This window comes from Leptosomus discolor, chromosome Z (genome assembly GCF_034619465.1).
Source record: "Leptosomus discolor isolate bLepDis1 chromosome Z, bLepDis1.hap2, whole genome shotgun sequence".
In the NCBI taxonomy this organism is placed as follows: Eukaryota; Metazoa; Chordata; class Aves; order Leptosomiformes; family Leptosomidae; genus Leptosomus; species Leptosomus discolor.
Window position 1 is genome coordinate 92,712,965 of NC_141419.1, and position 22,579 is coordinate 92,735,543.

The 22,579-nt window shown below is 44.6% G+C and overlaps 1 protein-coding gene across 1 annotated transcript; it reads left to right on the forward strand.

Moving 5' to 3' along the window:
* The first annotated feature begins 11,346 nt into the window (after positions 1-11,346).
* On the forward strand, positions 11,347-20,523 carry RAB27B (RAB27B, member RAS oncogene family). The gene is made up of 5 exons (XM_009948534.2): positions 11,347-11,499; positions 14,433-14,518; positions 17,364-17,467; positions 18,766-18,889; positions 20,291-20,523. Exons 1-5 carry the CDS (start codon positions 11,347-11,349, stop codon positions 20,478-20,480), a joined length of 657 nt encoding a protein of 218 aa, XP_009946836.2. The 3' UTR covers positions 20,481-20,523.
* The last annotated feature ends 2,056 nt before the right edge of the window (positions 20,524-22,579 follow it).

Sequence of the window (22,579 nt, forward strand, 5' to 3'; positions counted from 1 at the left end):
CAGATTATTGTGGAGAGGCTTCTTTCATGCACTTTTATGGACTTTACAGGGATCACAGAAACAGATTTGGTGCTGAAGTTCTTAGCCAAGCACAACTTCTGCAGAGTTTAACTGAAGCGTCTTCGCGAGTGGCTGTGGCAGGAGGAGAAAGGCAGGTCCACAGAGTAGCAGAGCAATTGTTTGTGTCTTTCTGAATGCTATTATAAAAGTTCTTTTAAAGTAGCTCTACGCTGTGGGCTGTAGGTGGAAAAAAAAATTGCCAAAGGTAAAATGAATTGCATACTTGCAGGCATATGGGGAGAAAAAAGGCCTGAGTCTTGGAGTTATGCTAATTCGCACCAGTGAGAGAGAGTGTGACTCCTATTTCAGTTCTTTAATCAGACTTTGACTCAAAGGAGAAACAGTTTTCCCATGCTGAAAAACTCTTCTCAACAAATCTGGTGGGTTTTGGCTGCGTGTGAAGTTCTCAAGATGGGGTGTTACAAGTAAATGCGCAAGAAGGCAGTGTTGGCAGTTTTGCACACAGCGTTGTTGGAAAGCTCTGTTAAAACATGGTGCTAGGGAAGTTGGAACAGCTGCAGGGAAAAGCGACAGCTCTCGTGGTGCGGTGCTTATTTTTGCCTTCAAAGAAACAGCAATATATTGCAGCCTGCTAAAAATGTGCGAACTGGGGAGTAGCAACATGCTCCCTTGGAGTGTGCCTGGAAACTGTTAAGGCTGACATATCACAACCTGGTCATTACTGAAATACGTGCTGTCACTGTTTGAAGCTGGCATAATAGCGTCTGGAAAAAGATACTGCCCTCGAGAGCATGTCACAAAATACAGTTGTACGCTGCTTACCTGTGTATCTGCAAGCCCTGCCTGCTGAAAGTCTGAATTTGCGAGAACCTTTTTTTTTTTTTTCGTGGGAGAAGCTGTTCTTTTCTCACTCTTCATGCATTGCAGCCTCAATTTTCCAAGCTGATTTTCCTGTTAGCGTGTGGCAGGTATTTGGTCTCAGAAATGCTGCATAGGAAACTGTAAGTAGACGTTGTGCTGGTTCCCACTGAAGTGTTGGTTTTGCTCTTTCTTTCGTGGAGAAACAAAACAGCCAAGAGTTAATCCAGCAGAAAGTTGACATTTTGCATTTTGTGCGTTGAAATGTGACATGGGGTAGCAGCGTGGTCAGTAGCGTAATGCAGCAGATCTGGGTTTGATTTGGGTGGTGTTAGGAACAATTGGGCCTTCCCCCCCTGCCACCCCCAGGTGAGGTTGTGGCGTGGGTGGAGGTACCCGTGTCTGACAGCTGAGATAAAGCGTGACCCGGTGCCTGCAGCTGAATACTCCCTGCTGTGATATTCCCTGTGCTCTGTTAATGCAGCATTATGAAATGGCCAGACAGCATGGAAATAGGCGATTTCTGTGATTTAAACCACAGCAGGTTTATCAGGCAATTTCCTGGAGTAACTGATAGAGAGTGGACCATGTAATCTTGACATTTCATATCAGGAAAGGAGCTTTAAGATGTATGTTTCCTTCTGAATCTTGAAGAACTGGCTAATTGCCGTAGGTTAGAGTGATAAAACCCATTGCTAGTCTCGCTTGTGGCAGCTCCTAATTCGCTCCTCAAAACCTTTAATTTGGTTGTCTGCCCCTAAACTCCCTTGTCCGCTCCCGGCGCCGTTGGCGTGGGACAGGCAGGGCTGGCATTAACCAGGATGGGACGGGTATGGTGGTTTCTTGAGAGACAGGAGGAGAACCAGCTGATGTGAGAACTTTGGAGGTGGTGTTTTTGGTGTCTGCCTGCCATGTCTTCGTGCGAGCAGAAGGCCCCTGGTGCAGAGAGAGGAGAAGCACACCGTGGGAAGCTCGCTGGCAGCGGCACGGTCACAGGCACGAGCAATATTCTAGGAGGACCATCATGGGGAGTCAAGAAGATGGGCGTGAGAAAACCTTTCTCCTCTCTGGTACAGCCTCAGCTGGAAGAGAGATGTACCTCTTCTCTATAAGGGGTTAAAACTTCTGGGATAACCAATTTGTGCCTGAGCAGTACAATAGACTCTAATTCCTAAAACCTTTCATGGAATAATCAGATTGCTTCAGTGTTCACATGTGATTGTCTGCCATAGAAAGAAGAAATGATTTACTGGTTCAAAAGCAGTGCTTTAAACGTGTAATAGCCATTAGCTTGTTAGAACTAATGACTTTCTATCTCGAGGAACCTTCTTTACAATTTGCAGTCCTTAAAGTCCCACAATAAATGGGATCAGGTTACTTGACGAGCCAAACTGTTTTGATCACTGTTGTACGTTTTTATTTAAACAGAATGGTACAGGGAGTGGAAATCCGCCTTACAGTGTGGAGGGAGGTGTAGCTGCTATTGTGGCTAACGATTATTGCAGAGACTGTTCAAAGGGACACTCCAAGCGTTAGAGCTTTCCAAGCCTGTCCTAAGCAGTATGGAGCAAAAGGCATTGATTTTCATTTATGCCAAAAATCTTCTTTACCTGTCTGACAGCAAACTGCTTTGAGGATTGCGGAAGGGCTTTTGAAGAAGTGCAGTCAAACGTATTTACCTGTATAGGATTGGCAGGGATCAGGTATGAACTGAATGTGCGAACGGCAGGGCCAGTCTCTGGCCCTTTAGGGTTTGAGAGAATCGAGTGAAGCTGCACTTCAGCCACGGAAAAGCCTCCTTGTTTCTAGGTAAGCCCCTGCGCAGGCCTGGGATACAGCAAAGTGAGTTTGCCACCACCCTAATGGAGGTTTGGTGTTAAAGGAACTGAGAAGCTAGTCCAAAGATTTCGGGGAAAGCAGCGATGTATAGAAATACGGACCTGTCAAGGGTGCAGCCAGCCGATAGCAGAAGCAGCAGAGAGCAGGTCCCTTCCCCTTGGTGGCTGTCCTCCTGCTCCAGAGCAGGCTGGTAGTGACTGGGAGCATGGCATTTCTCAGTCAGGTCACCAGGTATCCTCTGAAACAGGGCAGCCTCAAACAGGCGATTCCTTTCGGACATCAATATGCGCCCTGTTTAGGCTGGCAGGGAAGTACAGGCCGCTTGAACAGTGATCCAGGTGAAGTCTGAGGAAGCTGCACTTTTTAGGAAGAGGATAGCTGTTGGAAGAACCGTCAGCTTCACAGGAATGGTGGCCGTGGCGTTTCAGAGCTGGAACGGGTGCTGTAGCCAGCAGTAGGCTCCGCTCGCTGCTTTCTGTATGTTCCCAGATTGATATGGATGAGTTTCCTTTTTTTTTTTTTTCCCTTTACTATACATACAGCCCATTATCTATAGACAGCACAAAATAGAGATTCTCTTAGTCTTAATCTCGATTCAGACTTTCCATTAGATACTTCACTACAACGATGATCCGAAAGACAGATTTGGGTTGATTTGGGGGTCAGTCAGAGGGCTAACGACAGCCCCTGGCTGATCGTGCTCAGCCCTGTGGTCTGCTGCTGCTTCCGAAAATGTTTTTGGAAGGAGATTAGAAAGGATCCATGGTAACAAAACTGGGCTGTATCGGCTGGTCTTTGGGCTTCCAAACTGTAAACCAGCGTACCTGGTTAGTGGAGCGGTGGCCCCAACTGTTGGGACAGGCTTTCTGCGCTGTGGAGTTGACTTTCCTCCCTCCACCCCCTTGCTCTTTACTCTGTTGATAACTGTTCAATGCACATATTGATTCATGTATGCAGGAAGAAGGGTAGTGTTATAAAAAACACGAGTAGCTGGCAAACGTTCAGGTCTTTTAGATGTAATCACCCAGTTTGGAGTCTTCATCAGCATAGCAGGGTTCCTAAATTTGAAGAGAGATCTGCAGAAAAACAGCGTACCAGTCACGTGCTTGGTGGCAAGGGCTGGGCCTTGTCAAAGGAGTTTTACAAAAGATTTATGATGAGTTTTGGATTCAAAACATGAATTTGATAAGGTCAGGGAGAGATGAAGTGTGGATAATGATACCAGGCTTCTGCAGTTGAAAGGGAAGTCTAGCCCACTTCATGTCTTTCAGATAACTATATTAGCTCATACATTTTCATAGAATTTATATTTTTTTCCCCTGACACGCAGACAGAGGAGTAACATAATGAATGGTAGCTTTTGCTTGCCTTCAAAAGAGCAGGAGAGACCTGGAGGGTTGGAACAGCAAGTCAGCAGGGAGCTACTGATCGTCTCTCCTGGAATCTGCGGCGCGTTGGGCTGTGTCGGTGGGGTGAGAAATGACCCTGCGCTTCTGACAACAGTCCCCCAACCCCCCTTCTCTCCTGTTTAACCAGGTGTACGTCCAATCCTTGTACAGCTTTTGGACTCCCTCAAAGGGAGTTACATGATTTAGATAGGTTTTATGAGATTTTTTTTTCAATGAGACACTGAAACTTCCTCATACTGGCGTTCCTCCTTCTGAACTACATTCCTGTAAATACTGTTAATGACTGTGCTTGTTTTCCTTTTTGAAGTGTAAATGAAAGGTTAGAGTAGTTGCCATCTGGGTTATCTTACAGTGCTGCCTTTTGCAAAACCCATTTCTGGCTTGTGTATTTTGCAGGTATTTTGTAAAATATCATTATTTTCCTGGTGAGTAGCACAGTTATATTTGTGTGGTCAGTCAAGTGGGATAGACTGGATTACCTGCTAAATACAGACCTACTGTGGCATGGTCAACCCAAAACTAATTCCTATTCTTACCAAACGGGTTTTTGAAATGGTGAATTAGAGGAAAATGTGTGTGGTCACTTGTGTTATAACTCACTTTGTACTATGTGTTTGGCCTGGAGGAAAAAAAGCACCGGGGAAGTGTTGTGCTAACAGCTTCTGGTGACGGTTGGGCACAGTCCTTGTCTTCGCCTTCCTTTCTCTTTTATATTGCGTGTATTTCCCATCTTGATTAGTGCTGAAAATGAAGGAATTAGTCACTCTTCTCCCTTGCCCCCACAAATGTGAAGATGTATTTGCTCTGTGTGTGTATGTAGCGGGAGAGTTTTTAGGCAGTGACACCACATCAGCTGGAAGGGAAGCGTTTCTTACCTGTGGAGTTGTGATCAGCCTGGGCTCAAATGGGTGAAAGTCCATATATTTAAAGAACTTCTAAAATGCAGTATGTCCTGTATATGTTTCTTTCTCTATTAAAAAGGGTGTCCTGGCTTACTACAAGAGAGTATGTGGCTGTGGCTTGCCAACAGCCTTTTACATACTGAAGCCTGAAGCTGTCTGCGTTCAAGTGCTGCAAGGCATCCGTGCCAGAAAGCGTCCGTCTGGTCCTCCGGGGGTTTCCACTGTAAGGAAGAAAATGAGGAAAGATCATGTCTTTCACCCTAATGCCGCATTTGTTATGTCTTGTTGCTCACAGCTCCTGTGTGGAAATCATTGTGTATGCCTGATTTTGAGCAGAGAAGCCAGCTTTAATTTCATCTCAGCATAGCTCCAGTGAGTTGTTTGATTTTTGAGGGGAAAAAATGTTTGGCTCGTTGTGGGCCATTTTCATGGCAGCTGTGAGGCTCTGCTTTTTTGGCAGATGATTGCAGACAAATTATAGCGTGATGCTGGGATGACCGGACGGATTTTTATCTTATCTTTCCTACATCCTGTCTCTTTTCTCCCTCTCAGGAAGGAGTTGTGAGGCTACTTTCTGATAATGCACTCTCAAATGTAATTCTCTCTCTGTTCTGCTTTGCACTGCAGACGTACGTGTATGTTCTCTCTGCTAGGGAACAAGTGTCTAACGTGGCTGTGCTGATGAGTTTGATGTTCATAGTCTGGTTGATGTGGGGTTCTCTCTTGGATGCTCCGTTGGCGAGAGGCATTGTCCCACAGCAAGAGGGGGGTTTTGAGGGCGACAGGGGACTAGAGTCACTGTGCTGGTTGTGGCTGGGATAGAGTTAATAGCAGTCAGAATCTTGAGGATGGGGAAAAAAAGGAAGCTTTCTGGTGTTCCTGCAGAAGACCAGGGGAGGCTTTCTGTTCGTGTTGCAGAGCTTTGTGTTTCTGTTCAAAGGACATAGTTAAAGAACTTCAAAGACCAGCCGCGTCCAGGTCGATCTTGGGATGTCTTTCTGCTACAGCCTGTATGATTTCTTTAGGAGGGTAGACAGAGCTAGAAATAATGCATTTCAAAACTCTCTTTACATAGTCACTCTGATTTCCAACAGGAACCTGCTGCCGTCAGTGTTTTTCATCTCCTAGAAGTGACTTTAACAGGAAACCTAGCAGGCAGCCTCTCCTCCCGCAGATCAGCTTTGCCTAGCTCTCTGCTCTTTTCTTCACTGGAAGTCTCCATGCAGCTCTTTGTTTATCGGAAAGTGGAGTGCTTGGGGATGAGAACGGGTCTTCTTGGTGGCACCATGCTGAACTTGGCCAACGCTCACCTGTCTCTCGGGCCCCTTCCAAAGTCTTTTTAAACCTTGAGCTGGTGGTGAGGTCATCTCTCCGCATGCCATGCGTTGGTGGTAAGTGCCCTTGTTGCCTGCATCCAACTGCTGACCCCGCAGGGATCCGGGAGCAGGATCTCCAGAGTGAAAGGATGGTGCCACAGTCATTCTGGGGGATCCCGCAGGTCATCTCCATGCGGTCCAGTACCTTTGCCTGCGCTTAGGCGTGTCATCCCATGACCTAGGGCATGATGGCTCGTGCCATGCACCAGAGAAAGGTGAATGGGAAAAAGAAAAAAACTACAAATGTTTGTTGGTGCTGCTGGATCTATTAGGCTGTTGCTGGGCTCTTGGGGTGTGAAATTTGCATCAGCTGATGCCGTTTCTGGGCGCCAGAAGCTGACAAAAAAGGTGAAGTGGTGAAGATCTTAATGGTGCTGGAGAACTCAGGCTCGGGCCTCACTGCAGCCGAAGCAAAAGAGGAGCAGCAAGTCTCCCAGCGCCAACTGCAGTGGGGGACATTGAGCTTGCTCGTGAAGCCTTCCCCAGTCGGCTCAGGGTTTGCTGGTTTGAGTAAGTGACGGTTACTGTGTATGTGTGGTGCGCCTCTGATACAGTCACCCCTGAGCTGGCCCTCAGGACAGCACTGATTTTTTTTTGTTACTGTTTTTACAGTTTAAAGAGAAGCTTGGATGAATAGTAGTGGTGCCGATTTATTTTGCTGCAAAGGGAATGAATCTCTTGCTGACCAGCTGCTGGTACAACATGTGTGCTGTGATTTTATATCCCGCGCTTTCTAGAGCTAATGCTATTTATACAACATTTTTGTTTGTTTGACTTTTAGATAGCAGTGTGTCAAGGGAAATAAAAATCTTATTTTCTGGAACTGACATTTTCTCAGGGCGCACGTAACTTTTCCTTGATGATGTTCCCATTAGCTACTTCTGTAATTGTTGAACTCCTTTCAACAACTCTCTCCATTAATGAGAAAATGTGTTATCAGAAAATCTAGTAGATGGTCTGCTTGATTAGGAAAGTCTTTGAAAATTTAAAAATCTGCGAAGTTTAAATTTTTTTCCATCTTTTCCCATTCTGAGAGGCTAAAACTATGACTAACAGGTTTCCTCTGGGCCTTGGGTATGGAGCCACAGAGCAAAGGCATGGTGCCCGAGGAGTAGATTTTCTTCTCCCTGTAGGCTATAACTGAATGTCTTCAGGTTTGGTTGGTTTATGTGAAGCCGTATCTCTCTATCGAGCAAATTTTCTTTAGAGTATCTGCTGACAAGTGCCAGATTTTAAATGATCTCTCACGCTGTAGATAAAGAACATTAAATAGGGATGGAACAAATTAATCAATCGAGGAACAAGATGCTGCTTCTGGTCTAGATGGGAATCTTGTCTGCCAAGAAGGCAGAAAAGTAGTTTTTAAATCGGGCACAGGCTGGAAGAACAGCATCAAAACGTCGCATTTATCATCCTCTGGCTGTTGGCCACATTGGCAGAGAGGGTTGGGAGAGACGGTCAGGAGGCCTGTCTGGGTTTTTGTAGAGCTTAATTGGTAACGTGATATTAGAGAGACATCATAGGCTTTGGAGTTGGAGGGTGAGCTTGTGTTCATTGAGTGGAAAGTTGGTTTTGGTGGCTGAGCCTTGCGGGACAGATGGCGGGGGAGACCTCCCTGGTTCTGGCTGCTCTGACTGCAGGTGGTCAGTGGTGAAGGCACAGGCACGGCAAAATGAGTCGCCATCGCTGGTATTACAGCTTCAAGTCCGTTTAGATGCTCTCAGGATGGTGAGGACTTGAAAGGTTCCAGGCACAGGGGTGTTTTTTGAATATTGTCATGGAGATCTTGAGTTGAGATGCTTTGTTTTGGCAATGTAAGACTTTTGTGTTACAGCCCATGGGTGTTTCTTTTCAGTAGCTCAATGTATTGAGCCATTTAAAGTTAGAGTTGAATGAAGAATATTGCAGTTTTATTAAAATGCCTTGTTAATAACCTCTTAAGAGGCAATTCTGAAGTGTTTTTCAGATTTTTACTAGCAGAAATTCTCTTGAAATAAAGTCCCTCTTCTTGAAGAACCCAAACCTCCTCCACTGAAGAACCTTGCTTTGTTTCGGATGTGCTGGATGATTTTTGTACTTGAGTTGCAGTACTGTTTAAGTGAACATTTGTCATGAAACAAAATGAAACGTTCAGAATTTTCAAAAAAATATTTTCCTTTCCTACACGGTGCAGAGAACGAGCGGAGTGAAGCTGGGGTCACCCTGCCAAAAGACACCGGTTCCCAGGCTGCCTCCGTGCCGTGGTGGCAGGGGTGACTGCCTCGGCTGGCACCGGACTGGGAGAGGCTGCGACGCATGTGCAAAAGGGGCAGGAATTTCTGGAAAAGCGGCCAGTGCTGGCAATAGGAGTGCCAGCTGCCTTCTCGTGACAGATTTTACAAAAATAGGTTTTTAATCATCCTAGCCTGATGTATGTTTTGCTCAACATTTACAGGTCTGGTAAGTTCTGAATTATCAATTCTGCTTTCCACGTTTGCATAGCAAGGAGATGCTGAGCTTCAGCTCCCAGAGAACGTGGATATTTGGGAGTAACGTCTAATCTCAAGTTAATACTCAAGCATTTGGGGAAGAATCATCTCCCAAGATACCTTTCTTTTTCTGATTTGTTGGATGAGATGCCTAAAGAACAGTTATTGCACTGATCAGAAATACTTAACCCTCAAACTTCTGAGGAGAAATTACTCTTGCTCCTTGTGGTAAACTTGGGATATTCTGGAAAGGATTAAAGGTCTTGAATTAACCTCAGTGAAGTGACTGGTGGTGCCCTGGCCTTCCCCTGCCCAGTGCAGCCCAAAGGCAGCGCGAGGCAGAGCAGCGCTGTCAGATCAGGGGCCTTTTTCTCTAGATTTGTTAAACCTTCATCATCAGAAGATGCATTTCTCAAAAGCTTCTCCCACCTCTCTGGGTGGCTCTCTATCTGTCAAAGGTATAAACCTCGTACAATGAAACTGCTCAGTACGCAGCCAGCTTTTTTAGCCTTAAAGCTGTTGAAATGCAAGATAATCAAAGCAGGCTTACGCCGCTGTTTTAGTCAAAGCAGGTCAGTGCTTTCTAATTTAAGTGTTCAGAAAGGTAATTCTTATTCTGATGGAAATTAGGGTCTTGTACTGAAAACAAGCAGTAGTTTTTATGAATGGGATACGGCCCAGGGTCTCCTGCTCTGGTACCACAGTAATTAGTCTCAGCATAGAGATCCAAATGGAATGGCTGTTCAGCCATGCTGGGGATTAACAAGATGTTGGAAAAAAGAGAACGCTTAAATTATGTTGAGAACTAGGTAAGAGAGGATGTAAACTAGGTGGTGTTTCATACGGTTCCAACTTTCTCATCATCAGGGCGTTTCATACAGGTGAATAAATCCTTTGTACGTCTCTTTCTTACGTAGGTCCTCTTTCCTTCTCCTGTAGAGCTTCACAGCAAATATTAACAAAGTAAATACAGTAATGGGAGCTTTAGGTTTAATGTAATACCACACTCCCCTTGAACTTGGAATAAAAAACCTGCTGGGGAAGCAGTCTGGTTGGAGAAAGGGTGCTCCTCCTCTGGGTGAGGGCTTGGCCAGGCTGGGAAGTAATTTTATAAAGGTGCTGTGCTCAAGCTGGGTGTCCATGGCGTGGTTCTTGCAGGAGGTTGTGCCAGCAGACAGTGTGCCCTGCTTTGGATGGAGGATGGACGTTTCTGTTGGTGGGAGCCAACACAGGCGACCCCGAACACAGGCGCTTGGTTGCGTTGGCCAGCTGACCAAAGGAGAAGAAAATGCTGAAAAGCTGTCCCTGCTTTTAATCTGTCTTTCCCTCCCAAATACGTTGTGTCACCTGACTTAGCAGGTTGGAAAAAGCCAGGAACTGTTGTGCAGGGCCATGAAAACCCCACGGAAATAATTTCTACGTCATGCACTTTGCTCCAGGAGCTCCTGGCTGGGCTGTGAGGCAGCCTGGGCAAATAGGATAAATATTTTCCTCTTTCTGCAAATGGGTGTTGCTTTCTGATGTGTATATTTGTTTTACAAGTGCTTGATGAGGTAGGCTTTGCTGCTCTTCTTCACTGCTGCCTGCAGACAAGAGCCTACAGCTGCTGTCGAGGCGCGTAAGCTGTCGGTGACTTTCTCTGGACGTTGGCCCCTCTCGGGTGGCTCCCCTGGGCTGCAGGAGATGCCCCTGCTCGCCGTCACAGCAGCAGCTTAACTGAGGCACGGAGCTGAACCCAGGCGGTGGGCTTGCCATCTGCTTCTCTTTCTTCTTCGCTCCAATTAGTATCTGCAGCGTTTGAGGGGGTGGTTTTGGTTGTGTGCTTCACAGAACAAGGCAGCTGTGGGTTCATCTGGTTAGACTGGAATTTAGCTTTTATTAGCAGTGGCCCTGGGATAATTGCTTACCCCGTTTTTTTAATTAGTTCTCTTAAGAGATTTCTTTCAGCATAGAAGTACATAGCCCTGATAATGTCATGTGATACCGGCTTGAGCCCTGAAGATGGTCCTTGCCGTGTCTGAGTGTCCTTTTCACTCCTGTTCCTGCGCTACCCTTTTTCTTCAAACTCATAGTATATCAATATAACAAATGCTTAGAGCAGAAGGATTTAGTCCCAGCTTTCATACCTGTGTTTGTTATAGATCTTATGGTCATCCTCAGAACAAAAATAAGCTTTTTGTCCCAAACTCAATCATTCTATAAGCTTCAGCTTGATTTATTTAGAAAATTGAAAGTGTAAGCTATATTATCTCTTTGCACCTGAACTGAAACTCCCAGGAGAGTTTCACTGCTGGTATGCACTAGAGTTTTTCAAAATACTCAAACAAAACTTTCAACCCTGAGCACAGGTAGCAGCATTTCAATGAACAGAAATAGAAATGAGGCAAAAACAAGCAGAAAGGTTTTTTTTTTTCTTTATCATTAAATCATTTTTTTTTCCTCCTCTCTACGTAGGTTCCTAAAAATTAGCACTATGACTGATGGAGACTATGATTATCTGATCAAACTCCTGGCCCTTGGAGACTCTGGGGTTGGAAAAACAACGTTCCTGTACAGATACACCGATAACAAATTTAATCCAAAATTCATCACCACAGTAGGGATAGATTTTCGGGAAAAACGAGTGGTAAGTTGTCTCATATGAATGATACCACCTTCTTTTTTTCTTTATTCATTTCTGCTGAGAAGAAATTTTATGTAAATGTGTCTTGGCTCTCTTACTGTGGGGTATAGCATGTGTTGATAATGCTTTTCCTTGTCTAGTTTTTGGCTTAAACAAGCCATAATTAGGAACTGGATAAAAATGCCATTAACCTAATCCTGATATTAGATTGTGAAGTGGTTTATTGCTCATTGGTATAGAAGGATCTTTCCAAGAGTAGGTTTCCATAGTGCTAGTGAATGAGATGGATTTGTGGCTAGAAATAACTCTGGCCTCCAAACTGGTAGTTTAAATAGAAGGGGTGGAAACTCAGAGAAGCTGCAGCTTGCTTCCAGGTCACACAGTAAAGCAGCGGAGGCCCAAAAAGTGGTGCCATCGGCTGGACCACGCTGCTCCTCTGAGGCTCTGCCAGCAGCAAGGCTGGAGGCCGAGCGTGCGATCGGGAGTCCTCGTGGGTTAGGATCAATGTGCTGCTGAGTGCAAGGTGTGTGAGCCTGCTCTGCCATGCTGGTGTTTCTTGATGTTGAATAGAAGGTGAGAGTCTTCTGTAGTGTCAGGCAGATGCTTTTTGTGGCTGTGAGGGCACAGTCGCTTTGGTTTAATTTAATGTGACTAATGTATCTGTTCATAGATCCTGACAGCTGATACAGGCTAAATATAAGGGATGAATTCAGCTTTCTAATGGGAATCCTCCTAGCTTGGCTTGAGCAGTAAAACCATAATATATACAAGATATTAGACCCTGGGCAAGTATTTTAGTCATTTCCTTAATAAAAAGAAATGTAAATACTTGCCCAGTTGAAAGATGGAGACCTCTTTAAATTGGCTTCTTTTTAACTTAAATGAAATACTTCAGGAGTTTTGCATGAATCATCCTTGGAAGCGTTGACAGTGCTTGTAGAGATGAGTAAGCTGGCAGAAGAACCGCTGCTTGTGGAGGACTTTTCAGCCTGGAGAGGGGAGCACCTCCTGAGCTCTTCCTTGTACCCGAGAACTCGAGCGCTGAAAAAAAATTTCCACTATTCACTTTCAATAAAACTCGGTGCTTCTCAGCCCTTCATCAGGTTAATCTAAGAACTAAAAATCATGTACAATATTTCTTACTAAAACCTTTCCCAGTTTTGAAGCAGTTGAATGAAAACACGTGTCGTGGCAATACAAAGCAAGTTTTCATGTGATATCATTTCACGTGCTTTTAGGCTCCTGTCATTTCACTAGAGTGCCAAGACAAGATGGGCATCACTCCCCTGTTCACCAGCATCTTCCCTGGCAACTTTTTCCATGACTGCTGGTTATTTGTGGCTGCTGCTCTGAGTTCAGTTTTGCCATAGTGACAGGGATGCGCAGGCCCTGCCTAGCAGATGGAGCTTCAGGGGTCCCTTGAATAAAAGAACCACAGATCTGGGTTATGTCTTAAATTACTCAAAATCAGCCCTGTGCAAGTTCAGGCCCGTTAAGTGGAGGCCAGGCCTGGTTCAGGTTGCGGTGGAACGTGGCTCCCTCTGCGGATTGTGGGATTGCAGTGAGGTAATAAGAGTAAAATACTAAAAACACGGTTTTATTGCAAGGAAATGTCTGAACATGCAAATTACCGGAATACTCTTTCCCTGGCTGGTCAGATGCTTCTTAATGTGTTTTGAGCACGGGCGCTGGATTCCTTCCAGAGGCTTGAACCTTTCTGCTAAAGGTTGTGGACAGATTTCTTCCATAATTTTTCACTGCTGTACATTTTGGGGTAAGATAGTTTGTAAGTGTGGGAGAAACTACATTTTACATGAAATTACTGGCTTTGGAATATCTAGAAGGTCTATCTAATAAATTGTCTTCTAAGAAAGAGATCCAGAAAGTTAAATATGTGGTTTTCTGTTTTGTAAGAGTCCTGTTAAAATGACCCTGTGAGGTTCCTTGTTTATCACCCTAAATGTCACAGGAACATGCGCTGGCAAACCAGTTTATTTCACAAACATGGTGCAGTTGATTCTTGTTTTCAGATCAGGCACCTGCCACAAAGGAAGGAAAGGGACGTTGCAGTCAGAAGCTACCTGTTCAAAGGACAACAGTTTAGCTAAGTCCACAGAATAGTCTAGGCTGGAATGGGCCTCTGGAGGTCAGCGAGTCCAACCGCTGATTAATATTAACTTGGTTGTGCAGGAGAACTGAACGCTGGGTTCTACAGCCCAGGGAGGGCAGGTGAGGAAGCGTTCTGCTTCCCCAGGTAAGGTCAGTGCAGCCTCTGGACGCAGACGTGCCCCTAAAGTCCGTATCCTCTTGCTCTAAATGCAAGGGCAATATTTGCCTGCTTCTAAAGTTGCTGAGCGTCTGCTGAGCTACATCAGATACAAAACCGGCTCAACTTACTTTATTCCTCTGTCTTTTACTGCAACAGCTAATTTACACACTGTTGCTGCTTAATAAAGAGTTGAGCCCCAGCGAAAGGTCACAGTGATTTGTTTAAGCACCATGAGTTTGCAGTTGCAGTTAGTAAGGAAGTCATTAATGTCCAACAGAAGTTAATGAATAAAAAATAGCTTTTATAATAGTGGTTAATCCTGTCAGCCAGCTGTAAATTTTCTAAGAACAGCAATGAAACAGAACACAGACAGCTTGCTCAGCGCAGTGCTATGCCAAGGTTTAAGAAATTGGTATCTAATTTGAAGTACTAAATATGACCAAATGATCTTTAAAGTGCAGCTTTTGCAGGCGTTTCATGTGGCTCCTGGGTTTTTACGTATTTTTATAAGCAGCCCTCTGAAGTGGCTTTTAGAGCTAAGAGTCAGCTCTTACTGAGGGACTGAACTTTTACTCCTTACTGCTTGCACAGAATACAACAGTCTGTGACCCACGCGATGGATTTCAGTGTGAGCTGTACGGCTGTACTAATTTGACTCTCTCGTTAGGTGTACAACAGCAGAGGACCAAATGGATCTCCAGGAAAAGCCTTCAAGGTGCATCTCCAGCTTTGGGACACAGCCGGACAGGAAAGGTAACAAGAGTTCAGCTCATCTGAAAGCAGTTCTGAGGTTTTCACATTTCTGCGTGAAATGAGTCCATTCAACTGAAAAATACTAGAAATCGTCGTATTTTAGGACAAGAAAAATGTCTTCCAGAAGTAAAGTTTTTCTGACACGGCTTTGATGCAGTGATCGGAGGATCTCGGGTGGTCTGCTGCCTGCCTCGGCGGCACGCTGCCTCAGTTCTGGCACCCGTGGGTTGTTGGTTAGCTTTTTTGGTTTGTACTGTTATTTTGGCGTCATGATACATTCCTGGTTTCCTCTGGAAGGTACTGTATGACCTCCCTAAGTGTCTCGTTCTTGTATTTCACATTTTTTCTGTTAGGTTGGATGGTAAAGCATATTCTGATGAAGGGGCACAGCATGGGCACTGCATGGGCACACATAAAGGGGAAGTGGTTGCTCGCCTTTATGCAGCGCTTCTGAGGCCACATCTGGAGTGGTGTTTCCATTCCATCCCAGCACGGGGTACTTTGTACTGGTAAACTGAAGTCCCGTGGAGTGCCGTTGGAACAGGGCGGGAGGCAGAGGCGTGCAATGATCCGGAGAGGGCTGAGGGGACTAAGCTTGTTCAGGCTGAAGTCAGGAAGGCTAAGGGGAGGCTAGTTGCTGTCTTCATCTGCCCAGCGGGGAGAAGACAAAGCCAGACTCTTCTCAGGCTCACGGCTACCGGGCAAGAAGCAGCAATCACGAGCAGCAGCAAGGATATTGCAGCTCGGTAGGAGGACACAGCTGTTGACCATGGGATTGGTTAAGCCCTGGAGCAGGTCGCGCTCAGAGGCCGCGCAGTCTGTGCCCTCGCAGGTGTTCACAACTCAGTGGACATGGTCCCGAGCAGCCTGATACCTTCCTTAACTCCTCTCCAGTTCACATGCCCTGGGCTTGCTCAGGCTTTCCCATGGTGAGCAAGTTTTCTGTTCTGCACTGCCCCAGGCTGGTTTCAGCCTCTCTGACCCCCAGCCTGCAAGTGGGATGGAAAATTCTACTTCAAGTCTTGCTGAGTGGTGTGGAAGAATTGCTTCTTATCCTACTTTTATGGGTTTTGGTTGTGTTTGTCTTCTTTGCAGCAGCCTACCATGGCTGACAGGTATTAAGTTCATGACTGACCATAATCCCCCTTTGCAGAAGGTTTCTTTTATTTAACCAGTTGTTCCCCGTCTTCTGTGTGCACAGTTGTTTGTACTTCCCAAAGACCTTCTTGACTTGTCGATGTTAAATTTGATCTTACTGTTTTTTTAAAGAGAGAAGTGTGCCTACTGCTTTCCTGAGCTTCCCCTGGCTAGTTATGTACGCTGGTTTTCACTGTCACAAAGCGTGTGAGCTGCCCTCAGTATGACTGCTGATGTCATCTGTCAGCAAGGGAGGAAAATGCTGCTCACACCTATTTGCTGTGTAATAGCGGCTGGAGAGCAGCAGACTGAAACATTTGCCCAGTGAGGAGGAAGGAAGGTAGAGATGAGGCAGATTTCAGCTTTCCAGAGCAAGCAGTGCAAATACCGTGTGGGGAGGGGTAGGTGCTGGATGAAAAGCAGAAGAAAGCTGCAATTTTGTGTCTGCATCTCTTTCCCTTACTCTCAAAACACCATTTGTTTATACCCCTCTGCAAGAGATTAACCTTTTTTTTTTTTTTTTTTTTTCCTGAAAAGAAACCCTAAAAGCAGTGTCAGGTGTCTGACATGTTTCCCTGGAGACTTGTTGGTTTTGGTTTTTTTTTAAAATTTTCATGGGTGTGTGGTGTAAAATATCAGTTACCGTTCCTGGTACTGCTGGTCTGTATGAGGTTATCGTAGAGCCACAGAACGCTTTGCGCTGCAAGGGCCCTTCAGAGGCCATCTAGTCCAACCCCCCTGCAGTGAGCAGGGACGTCTTCAACTAGACCAGGCTGCTCACATTACATAGTGCTGGTTTGTGATGTGACCGGTCCCTGTGATACACAAAACACCAAAACGCCACTGCCCAGTTTTCCAGCACTGTCTGAACGCTTTAATGTTATTTGGGCTTTCTTCACGTCTCTGATTTGATCAGGCTCGTGACCTTTCAGTGACAGACACGAGTTGCACTTCACGGTTTGTGGTTTCATGCGGCTCCGTGGCTTCGCAGCAAGCCTGTGGACGCCGCCCCTTGTGAAGGCACGCTTACACAGGTCTGCCTGCGGCCTGTGTGTCCATCCAGAGCTCTGCAAGGAAAGGTTACCTTCTCCTTTTAGCTGAGCTTCCCAGCAGATAGCCACATCGAGCGATCAAGGGCATGTGAACAGCCACCTACTCTTCCTTTGTTTTCTTTCACACTGACTGTTCAGTAGTGCCCATCGACTGTGTGTGTGCAGTGTTGGCAGGAGAAGCCGTTTCTGTCACTGGGGTTTGTGATAACACTAAATGCTTCGGTGTCTTTGTTTTTTTTTTCTTTTAACTAACCCTTCTCTCTCTGTGTCTGCCTCGCTCTGGGTTAAATCAGGCAGAATTTGAACTAATAGATCAGTCACTGACAATGTTTATATTCTCACATATAAGCTTCCTCTGGTAAATTACTAACACACTGACTAATAAATGTTGACTGGTGTGATGCATCACAGCTAAAATGAAAGTGGAGGACTATTTTATTTTTGTTTTTGCTTCCAAGGGAATGTATATCCACTAAATCTTGCGGCCTCTTCAGGTTTCAAGATATTTTTAAAATAGAATTTTTTGCACAAGCAATTCAGCAAAGCTTTACTTGTCTCTTTTTCCTTTACTCAGTTCAGCCTTGCCAGAAAAGTGCTTGCCTTAGAGATCACTTTGTATTAATAGAGCTATGTTGTCTCTTTTCTTCCACCTTCAGATTTCGAAGTCTCACCACAGCGTTTTTCAGAGATGCAATGGGCTTTTTACTAATGTTTGATCTCACCAGTCAACAGAGCTTCTTAAATGTCAGAAATTGGATGAGTAAGTAGAACCGTAGAGCTTGCATTTATTGGTTGACTTGAAGCTTTCTTGTGTATTTTAGGCTTCTGGGCTTTTGCGTGTCCTTGTTTGTGAGCTGGAAGATGCTCGAAGTATTTACGTCTAGTGCAGCCATAAGTGGGGTACTTGCGGCCTGTAATTTGGGGTGAAGGCTCCATCAAATTGGAAAGACACATGCTCCTCTTTTTTGCACAGTAGACTGTTTTGAGAATATTCTTGATAATCTTGTTTGGATTTGGTACAATTTGAATAAATCTTGAAAATTCCTGGCACTTGACACTTCCTTGGCCGTACCCCACATTTTAGATGATGTACAGGAGCTTAGAAGCTGTACTTTGAACATTGCTGTTATCTCTGTGATGTGTTTTTTCTACTGTAAAGCAAAATGTGATTCCTTCCTGCCTGCTTTGAGGCTTAAATTAAAATTAAGGTTGGGCTTAGAGGATTTGCTTCGAAAGCGCGTAGTGGTGGCTGTCGTTGGTTTTCCTTCGGACAGTGGCTAGCCAGAAAGTGAAAGGCAGGTTAAATTCTTAAAGTTTGGTTTTAATTGAAGGTGTTCAGAGTGCTGGAAGGACAGAGGCCAGTACAATTCCAGCTGGCAGTTTTCCAGCAAACAAGCTGAAGTGGGAGAATCCGGATAGCTTTGTGAAAACAGGTCCGTCTTCTTCCCACTAAACAATCCCTGTCATCGCGGTCTTCCACTGCTTACTGAGCTCGGTCTGTAATCCCTCCTGTGTGTACTGCACCTTTTCAAGTCAGGATCGAAGCAAGCGTAAGGAAATGGCTTTGTACAATTACTTACAGGGGGTGAGGCTGTGGACAGTACTCGTGCGTGGGTCTTCCGATGGATAAAACCCTATCCAAGGGAAAAACAGGCTTGAGGGTTTTGGCCTAGAATCCTGAAGAGCTGCATTTGCAGGTGACATGGGATGTCGTTGGTACTTCCACAGTCTCCTTACAACATTGTGGAATAGAAGTTCCGGCTGGTGGAGGTTCTCCTCTGCTAAAGCACTGTGTTTAGTGCGCCTCGTTGCAGTTAAGTCTTGTATGTTGGTAAAATAAATACTGCAAATAATTTTCTAATACCATTTCTACTTCCCATTCCCCGTAGCAAGTTAACATACAACAAGGAAATGTGTTTAGCCTGAAGTGTTTGGCTGGTTAGTCTAGGATATTTTGAGGTGGGGAGCAAGAAAGGTATTTTGAATCATTTTGTCAACAATCTTGGTCTCTAAGGCGCTTCCAGCGTTCTCTTAACTCCTGTTTATTTTTGCTTCTAGGTCAGCTGCAAGCCAATGCGTATTGTGAGAATCCAGATATAGTCTTAATTGGTAATAAAGCTGATTTATCAGACCAAAGAGAGGTAAACGAAAGGCAAGCAAAAGATCTGGCAGACAAATATGGGTAAGCAAATGACAACAGAAGCTAAATTTAGTTTTTAACTGTTGTAAGTGTAGCTGGTGACTGGCGAGAGATACTTGCAAGTGTACTTATAAACTCTAAGATTTGTAGGCATTGCAGTTTCACATACACCTATAGTTGTCACACCTTCAAATCGACCCGTTTCGATAGGAAACAGAATGAAACACACAGTTCTAGTAGTTTGGCCAAAATATTACAACATGAGCAATAAGGCTGAAATGAAATATTCTTGCTAGAAAACCACATTCTTGGGGTGTTGGCTTGTCCTGAGAGTTCAGGACAGAGTCTGCCAAAGGCAGATGAACACTCAGTGTCATGAACTATGTAACTAACAGTATTTATAACTTGCTTTTCTAGTTTGTTTGGAAGTGGAGATACCTATGGGTTTTGGTGAGGTTCTAGGTCTGCGGTGGCACTGAATTTGTTTGTTTTTCCCCGGTGGATAATAAAGCTCTAAATGGCCTTTTTCTCGTTCTAGTGAGTCTCCTACATTTCTTTGCACTAGAAACACCTGCAGAGTGTTTAGAGTTATCCTAGAACTGGATAAATTTGCTGATAGTTAATATAGTTAGTAAATAGTGCTGTGGGCAGAAAGAGCCTGGGTTTTTTTCCTTAGTTGCCGTTACTGTACAGTGAGGGGTGACCAGAGAGAATTGGGCCAGAAGATGGCCTGAGAGACAGAGAGTAGTGAGCAAATTAGACTTAAAAAATAATACAAGAATATTAAAGAGCTGCAGGTAAGGTCAGAAGAACAGTGACAGTGAGGAGAAGGTGGCTCATGCCAGATTTCATGTGATGGAAGTGCTGGAGCAGTTGATAATCCTCTGTTCTGAAAAAGATGATTTGGAAGGCAATACTCTGGATTCAAAGGAGATTTGAGAATAGAAACAGCTAAGTTAAGTTGTGTTTGTAAGTAGACAGGAAAGGAGGGAGGTAGTACTTACAGGGACTGTGAAATAGCAGTAGTTGGAACTACCTGCCTAAAAAAAAAAAGGTTTCTGGTGTGTTCTGTGGTCCCTGAAATTTTCTCTAATGTAGTGCAGACCTAGGTTTCTCTTCAAAACAGACTTTCTGGTTACCTGAAAGACTTTTTCAGCCAAAGTTTGTGCCGATGGTATTGCAATTTGAAGTCAAAATGCCAGAATACGTTGTGTAAATTAATGTGGCCGTTTTCTGCTCACGTCGTCATGCCACCCTGTGCTGGGAACAGGAGTTTGGGTTCTGCCCAGCAAGGAAATAGACTCAAGACAAACCAGAAGTCTGTCCCGTTAATTTCATTGCCACTAAACCCGCCATTGATAGCTGCGCCGAGAGTGTTACAAAGAGTTGAGTCTTGATTGTCTTAAAAAATCTCTCCAGCAACCCTTCTCCTTTTCACCGCAGCATACCATACTTCGAAACCAGCGCTGCTACCGGACAGAACGTGGAGAAGGCCGTGGACATGCTTCTGGACTTGATAATGAAGCGTATGGAGCAGTGCGTGGACAAGACACAGGTCTCTGACACAGCCAACGGAGGAAGCTCGGGGAAGCTAGATTCGGCAAAACCGGAGGAGAAGAAGTGTGCCTGCTGAACGTCACTGAACTGTGAGAGCCAAGGGAAATACTTCATCAGAATGTGGCTGACCTACCACCAAATTCAAACCGGCTCTCCTGAGCCGTGCACAGAAGCAAAGTTACATTGTTTTATTGGGATTGTGCATTTTTCTCCAAAGAACTGGCTTAAAACTAAAAGCTGTGTTTTCAGTGGGGCTCTTGTGCTGAAATGATTCTTCCTGATATGGTGCCATCTTCATGGAAAACTCTCCCACCTCTTCTTCCCCGCTCCTTCTTCCCCCAGCCCTCATCTTTGTTTTTCATGTGATCAGGATACTGAATAGAGGAAAGTAGCTTTATTTTTTTAAAAAAAGAGGGGAAGAACCTATTGTCTGCATACACTGGATATTGGAATTAAAGTGGCAGTGGGTGGTTTTCTAGGTCTGTGCCATTTTTCCACAGAGTCCTCTTTCTTTATAATTCTTAATCTGTATCAGGGACCGTCTGTTTTCTAACCAGAGATACAAAAGATTTTATGTGGCCTATTAAGAAAAACTTTTATCGCTTGCACAGAGTAAGCAATGCTGTGAATCTATCCTGACTGGATCGCTGAGATGGTGGTTGAGGGTGGGGTGTGTGTGTGTGTGTGTGTGTTTTGGGTTTGTGGGGGAGGAAGTAGGGCATTTAATTTGAAAAAAAAAAAAAAATAATAAAATCAGGGAATCTTGCAGCATTGCTTGTTGCCAATAACCGAGGCAGGGATCAGAGCGTTGAGGGAAAAAGTATGGAGAGGGATTCTGACGCTGCAGGGACCATTTATAAAGAAGAGAGTGTAACATATGGGAACAGTGATAAACTCTATTTTATGAAACAACTTCTTACCATTCACAAAAAGTATTCTCCCCTCCTCAGCTTAAGGAAACTATCCTTTTTCCTCTTTTTCTCTGGGTAACTGCATATCACAGGGAACTGCAAACTCTGCTGTGCTGAAAGAGCCTCGAAGTTTTTGTCCGGTCCTCCATACGCTTAGGTTTTCAAGAGAGGACAGCATTCTTCTTCTCTTAAATTCTCTGCAAAGTGGAAAAAACGTGATGTGGGGACTTGGAATGGCAGAGTGCAGAAGCCATGGCTGACTAGGTAGAGGTGGGTTGTGGAAGTTTGCGGGTGTCTCGGTGCAGCGAAGTTGCTCTGTTGGTGTGCTGCAGCAGAAGGGTGCAATGCAAAGGGTGTCTTTACGGGTGAAAGCAAGTCCTAGTGAGCTAGCAAGTTGCTTATCACAAACAAAGACAAATACAGGAAAAAAAATAAAGAAAAATACTATATTTGTAAGTATAGATCATTTTCTAAACCAAGTTACAGCATATTTATTAGTCTACCCTGTCCTTTTTTGTAGAATAACTGTTCTGTTTTTATACAGGTGGTAGTTAAAGGTCTGTTGGTGTTTATTGCGCTTTAAGCTACTTTAAAAATCACTTGGGAGGGTGCAGATTGGGGAGGAAAACGGATCTCTTTAGAAGCTTAATTGGTTGGGTTGGCACGATTGCAGCCTTTCATGTATTTAAATGTTTTCAGCTTTGATTGATTCAAAATTGCAAACTTTGTGAATAGCAAGCCCATAAAATCTTTCAGTGCTTCCCAGAAATGGCGGATTTACCAGATTCGCTGCTGAAAAAAGAACAGGTTTTTCTGCCCAGCTCCTAAAACCGTGTTTACTTGATGATTTGGTATGTTAACGGGGCAGATGGTACATCCATAGGAGCAGACCCATTGGGTGAGTAACCAAATAGCAGTGATTACCGTGCCAGAAATCTAATTTGCAGGCTGTAGAGATTATGTAAGTGATAGACTTATCATTAAAGGCTATATATAGTGTATACTGTACAACCAGGTGTAATAATGCAGGTCCTTTGGCAGGCTGTAAACAGCCTGAACACCTCAAGAGGTGGAAAAGCTGTTGTGGTCACAAGGTGATTTTCCAGGCAGAAGTTGTTAAGTAGACTGAGAGCAAGCAGGCCAATACTCAGAGAGGTTCCTCGGTTACCTGAGCTGCATAGACTGCAAGTTGAGGGTTTTCTTTGAAGTGGTGTTGCTTTTTAGTATGTGGCATAAAACATAAACACAATTTAAAAAAAAACCA

Coding starts and splice junctions, on each gene's coding strand:
- RAB27B (XM_009948534.2), top strand. CDS start 11,347: ATGACTGATGGAGACTATGATTATCTGATCAAACTCCTGGCCCTTGGA. Junction 11,500..14,432: donor ATTTTCGGGAAAAACGAGTG/GTAAGTTGTCTC, acceptor CTCTCTCGTTAG/GTGTACAACAGCAGAGGACC. Junction 18,890..20,290: donor GATCTGGCAGACAAATATGG/GTAAGCAAATGA, acceptor TTTTCACCGCAG/CATACCATACTTCGAAACCA.